The 19,575-nt window shown below is 39.5% G+C and overlaps 1 protein-coding gene across 18 annotated transcripts in view; it reads right to left on the bottom strand.

The window, feature by feature from the left end:
- The window catches only part of Btrc (beta-transducin repeat containing E3 ubiquitin protein ligase), a 168,304-nt gene that overhangs the window by 61,139 nt on the left and 87,590 nt on the right, over positions 1-19,575 (bottom strand). For 12 of the 18 annotated variants that reach the window (XM_031390467.1, XM_031390468.1, XM_031390476.1 and 9 more), the window contains one exon: positions 14,612-14,689. The exons of 5 other annotated variants lie outside the window; for them this stretch is intronic. In XM_031390467.1, the coding sequence (XP_031246327.1) occupies positions 14,612-14,689 (78 nt within the window). Of the gene's footprint in view, positions 1-5,939; positions 6,026-14,611; positions 14,690-19,575 lie in introns of all 18 variants that reach the window. One more of the 18 variants, XM_031390482.1, reaches the window with a different exon arrangement.

The following is a 19,575-nucleotide window of genomic DNA, read 5'->3' as shown; positions in this document are numbered from 1 at the left end:
TTTTTTGTAAAGATACTGAAACACTGACACACATAGCTGTCAAGTTCTCTTCAATTTCTCTAAATCAACATACAATTTTATGTGTAAACCCGAGATTTGTAGCTGCTGAGGGATCAAGTAGAGAGGAGGAGGAAAGGACAGAGTTCATGAAAGCCAATGCTGTGCCCATGTATAAGTATGTGAGCACTGAATTCACGGTATGAATGGGAGATAGAGGACTGGATATACAACAGTTTTTTAAAATACAAAATTTAACCATCTATGGTATAATACCAACACTACAGAGGCCAAAGTGGGAAGATTTTAAGTCTGAAACTAGCCTGGGCTACACAGTGATACTGTGTCTAAAAATGAAAAAAAATAAATGTAAAACTTAAGAACCCACATTTTGTTTGAAATAGCAATTAATTATCAGCCAGACATGTTAGTACAAACCTGTAAACCAACCAGTGGGGAGGATTTTAAATGAGAAGCCAGACCAGCTATACAACCAGTTCCAGGCCAGCCTGGATTATGTAGCTGGACCTTTCGATCGCCACAACAAAAGAAAACAGAATAAAGAAAGAAGAGATCTGAAGTATGCCTGGAAGCTTAATAGAAGAAAGTAATACACGGAGCGTTAGGAAATGGTTACAGTACTGGCTGCACTCTAGTCTGTCTTTATGGTGAAATGCTTTCTTCAACTCTACACAGGGTTTCTCTGTGTAGCACTACCTGTCCTGGAACTCAGAGATCCACCTCCCGAGTGCCTGGATTAAAGGCACGCACAACCCACACAAGGATAAAATGCATTTTTAAACATTTGTTTATTTTTGTTTTATGTGTGTTGGTGTTTGCCTGCATGTATTCTGTATAAGGGTGCTAGTACCTGTGGTATGAACTGCCACGTGGTGCTGGGAACTGAACTCCGGTCCTCTGGAAGAGCAGCCAGTGCTCTTTACTGCTGAGCTATCTCTCCAGCTCCAAATGCAATGTTTTTTAAGGACTAAAATAAAATTATTTTATGTGTTTGAGTACTTTGCTTGCAAGTACGTCTATGCACCATGACTGCAGTACTTACAGAGGCCAGAAGAGGACATCACATCTCCCTTGGACAGGGGTTACAGATAATTGTGAGTCCTGTGAGTCAAATTCTCTAGAAGAGTAGCTGTGTTCTTAACCACCACCCATTTCTCCAGCCCCTGAAAAGCATTACTGACAACTGTCAATATATTGGGGAAATAAAATAAAATGTACTTTTAGCCTTTCACTGTTGTTTTAGGTTTTCTCTCTTTAAATATTTATCTTTAATTATGTATATGTACCTATGTTTGATTATGTCCACCTGTGTGCTGATGACCACAAAACAAAACAAAACAAAACAAAACAAAAACCCAGATGTGCGAGATTCCTCTGGAATTCTGGGCAATTGTGAGCTGTTTGATGTGGGTGCTTAGGCCCTCTCCAAAAGCAGTGAGTGCCCTTAACCACTAAGCTCTCTCCGGCCCCTAGTTATCCCTGTTTGAGACAGAATCTCACAATAGTCGTGACTGTCCTTTACACTTGCAGCCATCCTGCCTCAGCCTCCTGGGTATGCTCTCAATCTAAAGTTGCTGTGGATAGCACAGAACCCACAGGTAATTATTCTCCACTTATGCACGCCTGAGAATTACCTGGCACCTGCTGGAGCCCAATTTCCAGCAGAGGCCAGCACTGCTGGCCTGGGAGTGGTCTCTGAGAACCAACCTAAATATTTGTGTTGAAATTAAGGTGAGAGTACATAAGCCACAATCACTCAACATTTTAAAAACCCTATTTTATGAATCGAGATAAGTTCTAGATTTACTTAAGTTACAAAGATTTTTTTTTACACTTCCTTAACTCAGCTTCCCGCTAATAACAACACTTATCAAAACTAAGAAACTGGGGCTGCAGCTATAACTCAGTGGTAAACCACACATTTGCCTAGCAAGCACCAAGCTCTAGCTTCAATCCCCAGCACCATAACACAACACTCAGGGAGGTTAACTTGGAGCCAGGCATGGTGGCACACGCCTACAAACCTAGCACTTCAGCAGCTGATACAGGGGGATGATAAGTTGAGCCCAACCTATATGGCTACATGAAAAGACTGCTTGGAAGGGAAAAAAAATTTTTTTATAAGATTAATTTGTGTGTGTGTGTGTCTGTCTGTCTGTCTCTCTCTCTTTCTCTCTCTCTCAGAGGTCAGAGGAATATGAATCCTTGGAGCAGTGGTTCTCAATCTGTGAGTGGTAACCCCTTTGGAGGGTCAAAAAACCTTTTCACAGGGGTCACCTAAGACTATTGAAAAACATAAATTATGATTCATTATTTATTTATTTATTTATTTATTTATTTATTTATTATATGTAAGTACATTGTACCTGTCTTCAGACACTCCAGAAGAGGGCGTCAGATCTTGTTACAGATGGTTGTGAGATACCATGTGGTTGCTGGGATCTGAACGCAGGACTTTCAGAAGAGCAGCTGGTGTTCTTAAGCACTGAGCCATCTCTCCAGCCCACATTATGATTCTTAACAGTAGCAAATTACAATTATGAAGTAGCACCAAAAATAACTGTATGGTTGGAGGTCACCACAACATGAGGAACTGTATTAAAGGGTCGCAGCATTAGGAAGGTCGAGAAGCGCTGCCTTGGAGGCACAGGCACTTGTGAGTCAGCTATGTGGGAGCTGGGATGCAAACTTGGATCTTCAGCTTGGGCATGAGTGTGCTTCACAGTTGATCCACCTCTCCAGACCTGGGGGAAGCTGCCAGTGTATGAAGCACAGACCCTAGTCAGCTTTGGGTCTCCTCACCAAGGCCTCTTGTCAGGAGCTGGTCCAGACCTTTATCCACACTTATTTGTCATATCTCCCCCAGTCTTCTATAACTTGACACAAGTTTGCAGTTGTTCATGTCTTCCATGACTGACACTTCTAAATCAGTTAATCAATAGGATCTCCCTCACTCATGATCAAAATGAGGTCTTTCTTTGAAGGATACAAGTGAGATGACAGGTCCGCCCTTCTCAGGGCATCAAACCAAGAGATGTGCTAACACCCGGTGATACCTTGTCTTGTCTTCATCACCTGGCTCCAGGGAATGTCTCATTTTTCCTTTTGGCAATTATCAAATACATTAGAGAAAGTAATCTGAGAGTACACAAAGAGTTTTCTACTTTAAATCTCACCTGCTAAGCCTGGTGTCCTGTGAAGGAGTGTGTCTATGGTAACTTTTACTACAGTGCTCTATGGAGCACTAGAGTGCTCTCTGAAGGAGCGATTCTATGGTAACTTTTCCACAGTGCTCTATGGAGCACTAGAGTGCTCTCTGAAGGAGCGATTCTATGGTAACTTTTCCGCAGTGCTCCATGGAGCACTAGAGTGCTCTCTGAAGGAACGATTCTATGGTAACTTTTCCACAGTGCTCTCTGAAGGAGCGTGTCTATGGTAACTTTTCCGCAGTGCTCCATGGAGCACTAGAGTGCTCTCTGAAGGAGCGTGTCTATGGTAACTTTTCCGCAGTGCTCTCTGAAGGAGCGTGTCTATGGTAATTTTTCCGCAGTGCTCCATGGAGCACTAGAGTGCTCTAGTGGTGACTCTTAGGCTTCTTTTTCCTTCTATATTTTTAGAAATTGGAATCTTTCTAGAGGGGAGAGTTGTGGTATCTTTCCACACTTATTTATTCACCCACTTGTCTGTTTGCAAAAGCATAAGCAGAATTAAATTTTTTTTGGCAGCTATTATAATTTTTCAAAGGTTGGTAGGAAAAAATAACTTTCTCATCTGTAGTCCTGGCCCTTCCTATCAGTATTATGAAATTAGTTTTTTGTTAAAAAAAAAAATGAAACATTTTGTTTTATTATCATTTAAAAATTGAAATCATTTCAATATATGTTAAAAGTAACTTTAAATTAAAATTTTTTTCTTTGATATGTCTGATTGTTTTGCCTACATGTATATATGAATGATGCACGTACATGTGTGCCTTGTGCCTGAAGAAGCTACAAGAATACACCAGAACCCTGGAACTAGGGCTTTGGACAGCTGTGAATCTCCATGTGGGTGCTGGGAACTGAACCTGGGCCCTCTCCAAGAGCATCAAGTAATCTTAACCCCTAAAACAATTCTCAGTCACCATTAAAATTATTCTTGTAAATTATTTTTTAAAAATACACGTGAATTAGGAGACATTTATCAAATAAACTAAAAAGTAAGGCAAAGAATTCTAGTTATTTCAGGATGGTTGGTAGGCTATGCTTCTAATCCCAGGACTTGGGAAATAGCTTGGGCTACATAGACCTTGTCAAAAGAATGAGGTGGGTACAGGGAGGGAAACAGGCGTCAATGAACACAACAAAAGAATTCTGTTTCTAACAATGGCAGAAATGTTACCACGAATTAACCTTCCTTGGGATAATAGCTTACCTAAAGTAAAGTGTTTTTGAAACTATGTGAGGCCCTGAAGATTGGCAAAATGGGTGCAAAGGGGGGACACTGAAAAAGAACACATCTCACATTGGTGAGATGTGAGTTTGGGTTTCCCCAGAAGCTTTAAGGAGTCCATTCAGTACACGGTGAATACAAGTTAGCAAGCTTCAGTGTATTAGGTTGAACTATCAAATGACAGAGTTCAGAACTGCCACAGTGAGTGGCAATTGAGAAGAGAAATCCACAGAGATGAGAAGCATTGGGAAAAGAAGATCTGAGAAAATACATTTAAATTCTCCTCAAATCTATGTTTAGCCCCCAAACAACATACATTAAGGGAGATGGAGAATTCCAATGGTAAGAACAGCTGGATGGCGGAGGGATCTGAGCCAAGTCTCTAGTCTGTGCCACGAAAACAGGTAAGCATCTAGGATTTCATTCCTTCTTCACGAGAGGGTTAGAGACAGAAGCAGAAATGACCTGAGACACGGAGCATGACTAAAAGCTGGGGCAAACAAAATGTTCTAGGTCCAAGGGATCTGCTTTAGGCATATGGCTGAACCAGAAACACAGCCATCATTTTCAGACACAAGGCCAAGATTCCACAGTCACACTGAATTGTTGGTATTTTAATCAGAGGCAGAATTCAGAGTTTGTACAATGAACCATTCACACTATTCATCATATAATATAAAAAATCACCATACATGTACAACAGTCAAGAGGAATACAAAAAGTGGCCAACTTGGGATTAGTACTAAAGAGGTCTTTAATAATAATTTGTTCAATGAAATGACTAAATGAAGGATAATGATCACAATGAGTAAACAGATGGGGAATTTTCATCGGAGGAGGAAAAACGTAACGTGAGACAGGTATGGTAGCGTACACCTCTAAGTCAAGCCTGTAACTCCAGCTCGAGGGACTCTGAGGCCCTCTTCTTGCCTCCACATTAAATCCACAGACATACACACCAGTAGGTATGGGTGCATGCATGTGCATGCACAGGAACACACACTTTTTTTTTTTTAAAGGAAAATGTAAGATGAATCTGGTAATACTCAGAATGGTGGCATGAGTAAGACTGATAGCTAAAGAGGCTCTCAGCCCGTCTGGAACAAACTGAATATTAAAATATATTTAAGGAGACTGATGCAAGGAGATTGCTGAGAGTGTAGGCCACCAATGAATGACTACACAGTGTGTTCTAGGCAGCAGTCCACAGAAGGAGACTTTTCTGAAGGAGGAAGGGAAGAAGGGAAGGAAGGGATGTGCCAGGAAGGTTGTATTTGAAGTCAGCCTGGAATATACAGTGAGATGCTTATTCAAAACAAATGTGGTGCAATTCCATGTAGAGGCAGAAGGATCAAGAGTTCAGTGCCTGAGATTCTGTCTTGAGAAACCATACCCAGGAGGGCTGCAGAAATGGTTTAGTGGTTAAGAGCACATTCTACTTGTGCAGAGAGCCCAAGATGGATCCCCAGTACCCACACTATGTGGCTCACCCTGCCTGTAACTCCAGCTCCATGGCATCCAAGGTCTTCTTACGACCTCTGCAGGTACTTATATGTACATGTGTGAGACTCCAGACCTATGCACATTGACATAATTAAAATATAGACAAAATGAATATTTAAAAAACTAACAAAGCCAAATAAAACAAGTCAACAAATAACAGGGCACAAAAGGTATAAATTGTCCAAAATTACATAATCCAAACTAGGAATCAAAAAAGTTGTACATGTTAAAGAGACTGAAACTGCTATAAAATTTTTCAGAAAGAAAATTTATGATATAAATATATTCACTGGTGAATTCTATTAAGTTTTGAGAAAGAACAGTAGGACCATACACAAATGCCTTCAGGACATGGAAGAGGGTAACACTTCCCACCTCAGTTTAAAGACCAGCATAAGCCTGAAGTCTCCTAAAGTCACTAAAAAGAAAACTTCAGACCAATATCCATTAAGTGCATAGAGAGAACATTTTTGTTTGTTTGTTTTTGAGACGTGATTACACTATGTAGTTCTGGCTGTCCTGGAACTTACTCTGTAGACCAGGCTGGCCTCTAACTCAAAGTGATCTATCTGACTGCCTCTGCCTCCCAAGTGCTAAGATTAAAAATGTGTCATCACCACCCAGTTGAGAGAAAAACTCTTAATAAAGTCCACTCAACTATTAGCAGAATAAGGGGAGCAGGGTTACAGGTAACATTTTAGATTTTTAGAAGCATTTGATTCGGGACTGGAGAGATGACTCGACAGTTAAAAGTGCTCCCAGAGACTATTTTACGTCAGTTCCCAGTGCCCGTATGGGGAGGCTCACAGCTGCCTGTAACTGCAGTTCCAAGGGATCCAACACCTCTGGTCTCTGAGAGCACCTGTACTCATGTGCACACACTTCCACAACCACATACATGCACATACTTATCTTTTTAAAAATCTTTAGCTAAATTAAATACCTATTTATAGAATTTTTTTTAAGTCTGACACTTTAAAGGTAAACTGTTTAAGTCTCATAATGGATATCCAGAACACCTAACTAGCACTGTGCTTGATGATCAAAGTTTTAACACTATCACCCCTCCCCCACCCCACAAAACTGGGAACAAGAGAAAGATGTTCTGTCATATCAATTCAACATACTTTGAAGGTCAAAGTTCTTACAATAAAGCAAGAATAAGACCAAAAGCAATCAAGAAAGAAGAAATCAGAGTCTTTATTCATAGAAATAAAGTCATGAGGGCTGGTATATAGCTTAATGGCTAAGCATATGCCAAGAAAAGGGAAAAGCTTAACAAAGTTTTTGAGGGAGACACTGAGATGGCTTGGTGGGTAGAGGTGCTTGCCACCAAGCATAACAACCCAAGCTCTAGTTCATATCGTAAGAAGAGCCCAGGGGACAGGGTCCAGGCTGTCCTGTGATCTCCACATGTGTGCTGCATTACTACAGGTGCACACATACAAGTACGTACAAAATAATTTGTTTTTAAGGTTATGGAGGGAGCTGGGTATGGTGCCTCATACCTGAAATGACAGAATTCAATGGCTGAGGCAGAGGGCTGTTTCAATTTAAGGCCAGCCTGAGCTTCATGGTAAATTCCAGGCCAGCTAGGAGCCTGTCTCAAAGAACAAAACAAAGAAACTCATGAGGGCTAGAATGATTTATTTCATGCAAACCTTCCTCTCCTCTATCCCCAGGAGAACATCATGTAGAGTCAGAAGACCTACTCTGGCAAAGAGACTCTTTTTTTGACAATCCATCTGTAAAGTGGGTACATGACTTTGCTCATCTTCCAAGGAAACAGCAGCTAAAATTTGTCAGTCTTTTGACCACTCTGTAGTAAAAGGCCTCAAACAATACTTTATGACTGTAAGATTCCTTCTACTTTGAATCAAACCAGTGAATCTAATAGCTGCAGGCCAGCCAGGCTCTGTCCCCATGCAGCATCTGAAAAGGTAGCTTCATTGCTGAACCAGAGGCAGAGAGTTGTGCGTTGGAGTACTTTAATACGTTTTTATATTGCATATAAAGAACATAAGCATAAACCAGTAAGATGCCTGGCTGAAAACTACCTTCTTTGTGAAAGCAGGCTGTAATTCTGAACAAGTTTTCAATTTTCACACTGCTGCTAGGGTAAAACATTTTAAAGAGTTTAATTTTTTACAATGGATTCAATGACATAGGATTATCTAACAAAGTAATGGCTAATCAATAGAAGGTTTAGTTGTCAGGTGAAACATATAACACACTAAAAGGGATTGATTGCCAGGTCTCCCCTTATTTACTAGAAGGTATATATTTAAAATGACACAAACTTGTTACCAGGCTGCATTCTTTTAACCTTGCAAAGGGCTGTTTAAGAAATCTGCCCAACAGCCCTATAGCAAAACAAGATAAAGTATAATGAAAATGTTTAGTGACTGGGGATATGGTAGGGAGACAGGGACCTTTAGATATATAGTAACATCAAATCATGTCCCAGGCAAGAATATAGGCTAGAAAAATCAAAGTACAAAACAATTCCGGAGAAGCTGCAACTGGGCCTGCCAAACGCCACCCAGGTGGTGTTAAATCCCACTCAAGACATAAAGCTCTAACGCAGTGGCTCCCAACTTTCCTAATACTGTGACCCTCTAATACAGCTCCTCATGTTGTGGTGACCCCCAACCAGAAAATTATTTTTGTTGCTACTTCATAACAGTCATTTTGCTATTATTATGAACCATACTGCAAATATCTGATATGCAGGAACTCTGATATACAACCCCTGGGAAAGGCTCTTTCAATCCCCAAAGGGGCCACGAACCACACACTGAGAACCGCTGCTCTGATTTCCTTCCATGTTGTTCAAAGGACAGGTTTTTATTTTTCTTAGAATGCATACAGCTGAGCACAATAGGATTTTTATCCCCCCCTTTCCTCTTTTTCTTTTTTAAAAATGGTGCATCTAGATTAAGCATCCAACACAAAATGAATTGAGTCCATATGGACTTTGACCAGCATATAAGCTATTTCCTTTATAATTTATTCACAGTATCTCAAGTCTCTATATGAAAATACACTTTTTATGGTCATTACAACCCAGGAGTTCAATAATATGTTTTCTACTAAGTCAGTGATTACACAATTTATCAAAGAATGATTACACTGAAATAAAAATAAAACAAAGCACTAACCCCTATACGGTCGTCTTCCCTCAAAGCGATTTTAAGAAAGCTGGTTATTAAATTGCTTCTTTTTGAAGAAAGGTTTTTGTAGCTAGACACAAATTGCCAACTGTAGTTTTTTTTTGTTTGTGTTTTTCCCCCAGCCCCCTAGAAAATGTTATTAGGCTCTGAAGAATCCAACAGAAGTGGGAAGTTATATAAACAAATCACTTCATCAGATTCAGAAAGATCACTTTTGTCTTACTTAGGAGACCTACATTAATTACCTTTAGGATCTTTTACATAGACTATTTAAAATATGTACCATTTATTTATTTATTTCAAATGAGGTGCTTCTTCCAAAGTATTAAATAATGTCTACAAATGCAAAAGCATTTTTATAAATAGGTAATTAAAACAGATGACTAAAATTAAGTCAAGCTGCAAAACATTACCCAGAATGCACTGTGGTTAGTTTTTCTCTTTTTTAATAAGCAAGCATCCCAGGCAGGTTTTTTTTTTTCTTTTCTTTTCTTTTTTTCTTTTTTTTTAAATCCAAAGCCCAAAGCACTTCAGGAAGAAGAAAGAGGAGGCAGGAAGTTTCAAAGGGTAAAGCGTATGTATATAATGAAATAATGCTGAACCCTTAAGTATTTACAAGAAGGTCCCTTAAGCACAGTTTGTCATGTTGCAATTACACCTTGCCTACTGCCAAGCCAAAGCGCTTACTATGGCCACTAGAGGGAGAAGTGTCTTAATACAGAGCGAAGGAGGATAGGGAACCAGTTTCTTGAGCAATTATCAGAACAAAGCTCCCTTGGCTGTGTGTACCTTCTAATTACTCAATACAATTAAAATGACTAACCTAAAACAAACAGAAGAAAACTCTGCCTGCCTGAGAGCAGGGACTTCATTAAACCTTTCCCCTCATCAATCAGATCAGAAGGAAGAGAGCACCAACATCCACGACACTGGGAGCTGGTAAAGGAAGTGAATTCTGTGGGGTTCAATTCCTTTCATGCTTTTAGAGAGCAGTGACTCCCCACCTAGAGGCTGCCTGAAAAGAAACTGTCTGCTAAAGAACAGAGAGCCTGGTGTCTTCTCTAAGTGTGCTGTTTGGTGGAGGACGCTCTGGTGTCATTTTCTATCCCTGTGGTGTGCATCTTCCTCCTACTTGCACAACAGTAGAGGAGCCAAGGCCATCGGCACTCTCATTGGCTCTTTTAACGCTCTTCCTTCATGCTGACGTTTAGAACAATGCAGGGATTTTTATCAGGGGAAAAGAAAATCTCAGGCAAGGAAAACAGTTACTTATTCCATCCAAAAGACTTCTGTAGTTCCTTTTGTAAGGCCCAGTCATTAACAGAAGATGACAACAGACTTGTTTTTCTTTCAGCTGACAATTGTGACATTTTTTCCAGCAGTGTGCAAGGTGTTGAAAACCTGGCAGCTGCTACCTCCTGGGACGAGGAGGAGACTTTGTTATCCTCCCTTGACAGTTGAACTCAGTGGGTCAGCACCTTTAAAGACTTCACAGTATCCTTGAAGGGGATGGAAGCTTGAATTACTGCTCCTCCCTAATCGATGTAAACCCTCACTGCAGGTGAAGTCTCCATCTATAGAGGTGCACAGGGGAGGAAAATGTAATGCCCTGAGCCAGATGGTTTTTATCTTGTTTTTAAAGAATAAAGGAACAAGCTAACAAGGGAGACAGCTACTTTGTTAGCTTCTTGGCCTCTCTCATGGCTTTGCATCCCCAGGGTTCCAGCTACACAAGAGAAAGAATACAGGAAAATGTAAACATGTAAAGAAATATAACTACAGGGCTGGCATCATGCTGCTTTCAAAGAGTTGAGAGAGCTCCACTCAATGCTTTATTTATCACTGCCCACGTTCTCAGGATGCTAAGTGGACACACTCACAAAGGGAGTGGAGGACAGGAGAAGAATTAGGCAAAAGCCACAATTTACTCAATTACAGAGAAAGGAGGAGCTGACAGATCCTATTAGTGCCAATGTGAGCAAAGAAAAGTTGCATGTTGTAATGCTACATTTTTAAAAAGGCCTTGCATTTCTCAGTCCTCTGCCTCCATCACACATGGTATAAAAACTGTAAGAGAGGCTGCGTTTTCCACAGTTTAGGAGTATAAAAGTAGAAAGGAAACTGTTGTCTATATAGTATTTTTTTAGAGTTCACACCTAATGCCAAATGATGGCAAAGGAGTTGTATCTCTAGCCTTCTCCTTCACTATTTTTGGTAATTTCCCCATTAAGTTTTGGAAGTGCTATTACGGCAAAAAGTATTCTTTCCTTTTGTGTTTTAAGATGGGGTTTATAGTACAAGATTGACATTATATCTGTTTAAAACGTTTTAAGTCACCAGTGAAACTATATGAATATTGTGGTAAGAAAAACATTATGGGGATTATAGGGCTGGAGAGATGGCTCGGCCATTAAAGGCTAGGCTCACAACCAAAAATATAAGAAAAACATTATATTTAACAGATATAACATTTACCTTGTGTTAGTTCTGTGAGTTGTTTTTCAAACAATCTGCCCATTTTATCTAGTCAATTTTTGGCAGAAGGTTATTTATATTTATAGATATTTCATTATTCTTTTAATGTCTCTAAGAATTATAGCGATAACCCTTCTTTCAGCTCCTCCAATATTAAAATAGCTTTTCAAATTACCATTCAGTAGCCATGTCCCATCGACAATGGCAATCCTTTGCCTGAGAATAATCTATATAAACTATAGAGGTTAGTTATAACAATATTAGGTTGTTAGAATTCAAGTGAACTTTTTTTTATTTAAGGGTAAGAGATTCCCGAAAGCTTATTAGAAATATGTGCAGATGAATTTCAACTTAAGAGACTGACCCTATGAAGCCACAGTCACTTTAGGCTGGCCTTGACATCTTTTTGTCTATAGATCTCGACAATAGACAAACAAAATAGCAAATGTCATTTCCTTATTGTCAGATGCAACAGAGAAAAAGAGGAGTTTAAACAGCTTGTGTATTATGTACTACCTTTAAAAAAAAAATCAGCAGCGGGGTAATCAAGTTCAGGGCAGTCCTGGACAGCTGCCCTGTGACCCGCTTCCATTGACCCCTGCTATTCATCACTCTTTCCCAAGACTGAGAGGGCAAGCTCCTAGGGAGTGACCACCACAATAGACAGACACAAGCCAACAGTAATCTGGTTCGAGCAAAAAACCAGATGGCACTGCAATAAATTTACAAATCTGCATTCATGGGGCTGTTAAAACACCCAGAAGCTAAAAGGCTCTGAGAGCCCCAGGAGGATCCCCTACTTCCCGAATTCTAAAGGCCATTTCTCTTTCCAAGAACACTGAGTTCATGCTCTTCACAAAGAGAATGGAGATAAAAACCCTTTACAAAGAAGGGAGGGGGAAAGCCTCATGACCTAATTAATCTCCAGAGCTTGGATCTCAACACTGAATGACAGATATTAGAAAAATCATTCTGGAGAAATTGGGGGTGGTGTAAATTAAAGTGGAGAGGGTGAAGCGAAGCTCCTAAAACAGCAACGAGGAAAAAACATCAAATTTCTTTTAAGTACTGTATACAACAGATCTTGCAAGTAGAAAATGATTCAATAATGTATGCACTTATTTTAAACTGAATCAGATTAGTCCCGTGTGTGACCTGCTGGTCCATCTGTATGTGCTGGACTTAATAGGCACAGCTTTCTCTCTTGCTTCAGTTTGAAGTATGAGAGAGATAAATTTAGTTTAATTTTCAACAGATCAGCCTATCCATTTTCCAAATGGACCATCTGGATCAGCCTATTAAAATTAATTTATAACTTTGCAGAGTGAAAATTCGTTTGTTAGCTTAAATAAAGTTGCCAAAACTTTTTGTTGTGTCATTGCTTTCTGACAGTTGCTTCTATACAGTGGACAGAGCACCTCCATCTCCAAGTTTACTTACTCAATATTGTTCTATTGATTTCGCATACAGATCTGGTGTCTATCTCCAAATAATTAAAACTAATCGTCTCGACATCAATTTGTTTGTTTTGAAAGCTTCCTGTATTGACTCACTTCTATTTATAAAAAATTAGGAAACTGTCTATCTGAAAAGGAGTTAACATATAATAAAAAAAATAATTGTGGCATGTTTTCACATGTGGCTTTAGGTTAAAGCTATGAAAACCAGACCCTGAGGCTGAAGTAGAAGTTCTTTAGAAATAGGAAGGTCGGAGTTCCAAATCAATGAGCAGCTCTAGTCAAGTCTAACCTCTTCAAGCCTCCACTTGCTTCATCAGTAAACTGGAAACTGTATCATGTCTACCAGCTGAGCAGGGTTACTACAGGATGAAATGAAATAAATATGCTCATGTGGGTATCCAACACAAACCACATCTCTGCTCTATGTCCTAGAACAAAGGCCATACACACAACCAATTAAAATTATCTGTACTGCTATCCATTTTATATAATTTTATACTAAAAATGATTAGGTAACAGTTATTTTCTAGCTACAATAATTTAAAAAGTAAGCAATTTAGTGACTTGTTCTGTCTCTAAAACATTATGAAGGTATTACAGATTTTTATAGATAGGACATGTTTTTTTATTCACTATTTTGGATATTCTAATGGAAAAAAAAAATGTGAGACTGAACTTTCACAAGTTCACAAGTTCCCTCTGGGAAGCAGGGCACAGGGTCCTGAGAAGGGCTTTATATGTATTTTCTCTCTCCATGTCTGCACTATGCAAGCATGTGAGTGTGGCTGTACATGTGTGTGCATGCTGTGGAGGTCTTCAGCCACTCTGTACCTTTCTCTCCTGAGATCCCTTGTAATCCCTTCACAACACTGGATTAAAAGTGGCCTGCCACACTGGGGTCCTGGGATCTGAACTCTGGTCCTCATGTTTCTAGGGCAAGCACTTTAAGCATTGAACCATTTCTCCAGTCCCACAAAAAAAGTTTTAAAGTAATCATCAATAGTAGACTTCACTTTTGGGGGATGGGGGAGGGGGCACTAAATAATTTAAACAAATTCAAACAGAGGAAACCAACTTGGTTCCAGTTCTGTTGTTGTTACTTGAATGTATGACAAGCCTTAGCCAGGAATGAGGTATAGGCTTGTAGTCCCAGCACTCAGGGTGCTGAGGCAGGAGGCCTGTGACGTCAAGTCTTCTAGCCTGGACTACTTAATGAAACCCAGTCTCAGAATTTTTTTTATTAAAATTAAAATGTATAAATAATCCTTCCTAGGAAATAAATATTAGTGTTAGCTATTCTATGTCTATTTTATGAAGCACTTAAGGTCATCTTGCTTAAACAAGACCTCTTTACTTCAATTTAAATATTTAATATATATTCTGACTATTAAATAATGTAACCTGACTAAAATTGATGGCCATGGCCAGACCAACTTCAGAATACAGGGCTCTTTATTTCAACTCCACTTTTTAAGAATGCCAGTCAAGGGTTTCCTGTCTTTTGTTTGGTTTTTAGAAGCTCTGTATTTTAAGTAAGACCGAGTTCCATACCTGTCTAAGTGAGCTCTTCTCTGGCACTATCTTCCTAGGGGGTTCGCCATTATTACAGTCTTCTCTCTCTGAGGAATTCTGTGAAAGAAAGTAAGCTTTAATTCAGTTCTCATTATCTTCAATCTTATTCTGTGGGAGTAAACTGCATTACATTTCTAATTCTGTACGCTAGAACACCATGTATATTTATGCATTTGAAGATTTATATACATACAGACATACACACATGTAAAGGAAACCATATGCCCATGTATATAAATAAATTCATGTTGGGATCTGGCTGGGAGGAATTCTGTCTGCGTAAACACTACTCAGGAAGATCACATTGACTAGAAGTCTAGTTTATCAGACTTTGACACTGGAATGTTAAGAAAGTCCTACGCTGTGTTGGGCGGTGGTGGCGCACACCTTTAATCCCAGAGCTTTGGAGGCAGAGGCAGGTGGATCTTTGAGTTTGAGGCTTGCCTGGTCTACAGAGCAAATTCCATGACAGACAAAGTCGTAGGCCACATTTAGCTGACGACAACTTGAATTATAACTATTACATTCTCTTTAAAGTAATTAGTCTCCAACTATTTTAAATGTTGGTTGATACTAGTCTGGACTCTAAAAAAAAAAAATCTTTCTCTTTTCATCTCACATTTCATTTTTCTGTCTTACACAAAAGTAATATAGCTCTTATTAACATAACTAGTGTTTAACCTGTACTTTAGGATTAGAATCCATTTTTTGCCGCTATCAGTTCAAATAGTAGCTACAAGATCCTAAAATGTCAATGGGACAGAGGAACATTTCAGTTAGAAACAGACTCAAATGTGCTCAAAATTGGCTGAGCCTGGTAGTTTATAATTTTATTCCCAGCACTTGGAAGACGGGCAGGAGGACCTTTTGAGTTTCAATTTTGAGACCAGCGTGGTCTGCTAATGAGACCCTCGAAAAGAAAAAAAACAAACCAAGGGCAACAAAAGTTAGCCATTTGGAAAACAAACAGAAAATCCCAATTACATTTATTTGAATTCTCTATTAAAAGTAACTGTTTATAGCTAACAGCTGACAAATTTGTTACATTATAAAAAATCATGACATTCTAACTGGAGTTACTTTATTTTTAGATTCCAACATAAGAACTTATCTGGAAAATTTCATAACACATAAAATTATTATATAATCACCACTGTGCTGTAAATCAACATATAAGATATTTAGTTTTGGGAGAAAAAAAGGAATACATTTGAAATTATGCAACAATTTTACTTTTTATAAAAAGCTTAGTTACCTGCTAGTTCAGTAGCCTCTGGGTAATTCTTGCCTGTGTCAACTAGTTCCTCTTGAGCTTATTGACTCAAGAGGAAAAGAGTTGAGTTAATGATTGTAAAGCATTACAAATGAGGAAACTAGGCACTATTGTTTTTGAGACAGGGTCTCACTAGGCAGCCTTGGCTGGCCTAGAACTTTCTGTCTCTGCCAGAGTGCTGGGATTAAAGGCTAGATAATATTGTTAAGAATTCTTAACAAGAAAAAGGAGGAAAAATCTGTAGACACTGTTAGAGCTGTTTAGTGTTTTGTTTTAATAGGTTAACCAAAAATTTATTCTGGCCAAGCCATTATTAAAAGAAAGCCAATCAAGAATGAAAAATCCAGCACAAGTGTTAGATAAAACAGTAGCAAAGCCAAGTGACTGGGATGCAAGAGGCAAGGGACCGGTTACCACCTAATACTGAAGGAGAAATGCAGATGTCAGTGAGACTCCCAACTTGACAGTAATAAAGAATGATGAAATTGCCACATGAGCCTAATGGGTCACCTGGGTGGTCCTCAGGAAGCTCTCCACCAACACTCAGAAGAGTTCACTCACTCACTCTCTGCACTCCGAGTGAGAAGGAGTCCCAACAAGAAAGGTACCCAACTGCTCTCCTCAACAAATTAAGTGACAGTCAATAAACTCAAGGGTAACTAGTTGACACAGGCAAGAATCACCCAGAGGCTACTGAACTAGCAGGTGAGCTTTTTATAAATAGTAAAATTTGTTAAATAATTCTAAAAGTATCTTCATAAGATACTAAGAAAAAAATAGTAACTCTACAGTGGGGAAATCTGGCAGATAATGCACTAATAATATATTTCTTGGTCTAGAGAGATGGCTTTGCAGAAGCATTTCCTGAGGGCCAGGGTTCATCTGCATTTCCCTGAGAGCCAGGTTTCAGTTCCCAGCATCCACAAGGCAGCTCACAGTTGTCTGTAGCTTCAGTTCCAGAGGATCTGATGCCCTCTACTGACCTCCATAGGCACCAGTGCACATTCATGGTGCACTGACATACATGCAGACAAAACACCTACACACATACAAATTAAAAAGTTAAAATAATAGGATGAACAAATCACCTTTGAAGTTAGTTTCCTTGCCCCAAACAGGAAAACATCTACTCTGAATGGCTAAATAAATGGTAAAAGTGTGTGCCGTGCACGCAGGGAGATCTAAGTTTGGATCCCCAAATTCATGGAAAGTTTCTCTAATCTCAGCATTCTTGCAAAAGAGGAGGCAGACAAGCTTATGGGCTAGCTAGCCTGTCAGACACAAGACACCCTGTCTCCAACAAGGTGGGAAGTAGGTGGTGGCCACACATAAGTGCAGTGGTCATGTACACCTGTGTACACCTACTCATAGGCATGCCCCCACCTACTCATTAAGATAACAGACTAAATGAAGGAAATCCCATAAAAGTACTATTCTAAATTCAATAACAACAAAAAAGCCAATGTCACGGAATAAATAAGGATCAGTTCCTTCGTAAAAAGAAACTAAAGACTACTAATTTTAATATGTGATCTGAAAATTTTTTCCCCATACAGGCAAATATTGAACAATTGAGGGTTGGAATCTGAGTTAGATCTTGTAGATATGCTAATATTAAATTCTAGAATGTTTCATAACATTCATTCTTCCTTTTGTGAAGACATGGATTTTGTTGTGGAAAAGTATATAGCTTTGTACCCGTAACACAGTCAAACTCTGACAAGTTTACCACTTCCTAAATCTTAACAGTCAACCTTTGCCCCACTGAAAATCAGTTATTTTGTTTTAGCTCAATAATTTTGTCTTTTCAAAAATGCCATACAATTGACTCAGGTAACATCAGCATTTGAATCTGTCTTATTCACTGCTCTTCAAAATCATTTTTGAGTATTTCCTTTTTCTTGTCCCCTCATTTTTGACAGTTTCACACTGTGGCTCACACACGTGGGTCTGAACTCACAGCACCCCTTGGCTTACCAAGTGCTGGCGTAATGGGTATGACGAGAGCTGTAAGTCAAAACTTTGGGGGGAAAAATTCCCCAAAATTTTACTGAGACTTTTCTCCTCGTGAGACAGTCTAGAACCATGCTCGCTCTTTTTATTGTCAAGTACTATCTATGATAGGGATATGTCCCTCCCTATCATATGGGATGTCTTTACACAGCCCATTTCCTGCTTTTGATCTTATATCATGTAGTAATAAGCCTTTAACTTTTGAATGGTTCAGAAAAAAATAGGTCAATGTGGGTGTGCATGTACAGAGATAATAAAAATGTGGCAGCATTAGCATTTGGTATATGTATGTAAGAACATAAAGGGACTGACTATCTGTACTATCCTAGGCTGTTCTCGTTCTGGCCTGGTCCCTGGTTGGTGCACTGCTCCTGGGAGGTTTCTGCCTCCAGGTGGAACAGACATGGTTTAGCAGTGGAGGACCACTGAACGTGGGCTCAGCAATGCTTCTAAGGTCTCTGCTTCCTGTCTCTCTTCACTGTATGACTGGCCACCACATATTCCTGATGCCAGAGTGGCCCCAGAGGCTCCCTTCCTTCCTGGCCATGATGGACTCTAAACTGTGATCCAATATAAATGCCTCCTCATTTAAGCTGCTTCTGCCAGTTTTTCTGTCAAAGTGAGGAGAAAAAGAACTAATACAGAGGTCAAACCTGAATAAAATACTTAAAGAAACAGGGGTGGGAGGAGAGCTGTAAGTCAAAACTTTTGGGGAAAAAAAATTCCCCAAAATTTTACTGAGACTTTTTTTCCTTGTGAGACAGGGTAGCTCATCTCCACTGGAAGCGGGTATGTAGCCTAGGATAACCTTGGATTCTGGTCCTCTGGTCTCTACTGCCCGCGTGCTTGGATATAGCCATATATACCAACAAATGTGACTTTACGTGATTCCAGGAATGAAATCCAGGGCTTTGTGCATTCCATACACAGTCTAGAAACTTACATCTTCAGTACCCGAATCTTACATCCTGTCACAAAACCCTAAACAAATATGACTGCTAAGGATAATTTATTTCCAACAGCCAGAACACCTCATTACAATAAATAATAGGTTTGAGCAAAAACTCCTTGAAAAAAATTCTGTGAACAATAGCACTATGAAAAAGATTCTAGAGCCAGCACGTAAGATGGCCTTCGAGATGAAGACACTGCCTGCCCGACAACCTGAGTCCATCCTTAGGGCCCACAAAGTGGAGGGATAGAACTGACTCTCCTAGGTTGTCATCTGACCTCCAAACACAAGCCATGAAGCATGTGCACATGTACACACACACACACATACATACACACACACACAGAAGATTAAAAAACAAAATTTAAAAGATTCTATATAGCCTTTTACCTTTTATACTGACCCCAAAGGTATTTCTTTCACCTTAGATCAACTGCTTAAAATTAAAAGAGATAGAGTTTTTGCTTAAGTTTAATTTTCTTGGATGTGTTTTTTTGAGACAGGGTCTCAGATATAGCCCAGACTGCAGACATAATATTGATAAGAGGGGATGGAGGTATGAGAAGATAAAGTATTAAGAAAGTAATTTTTGCCGGGTGGTGATGGTGCATGCCTTTAACCCCAGCACTTGGGAGGCAGGCAGAGGATTTCTGAGTTTGAGGCCAGCCTGGTCTACAGAGTGAGTTCCAGGACAGCCAGGGCTAT

This window comes from Mastomys coucha, unplaced genomic scaffold (assembly GCF_008632895.1).
Source record: "Mastomys coucha isolate ucsf_1 unplaced genomic scaffold, UCSF_Mcou_1 pScaffold21, whole genome shotgun sequence".
In the NCBI taxonomy this organism is placed as follows: Eukaryota; Metazoa; Chordata; class Mammalia; order Rodentia; family Muridae; genus Mastomys; species Mastomys coucha.
This window is presented reverse-complemented; position numbering and strand designations above follow the sequence as displayed.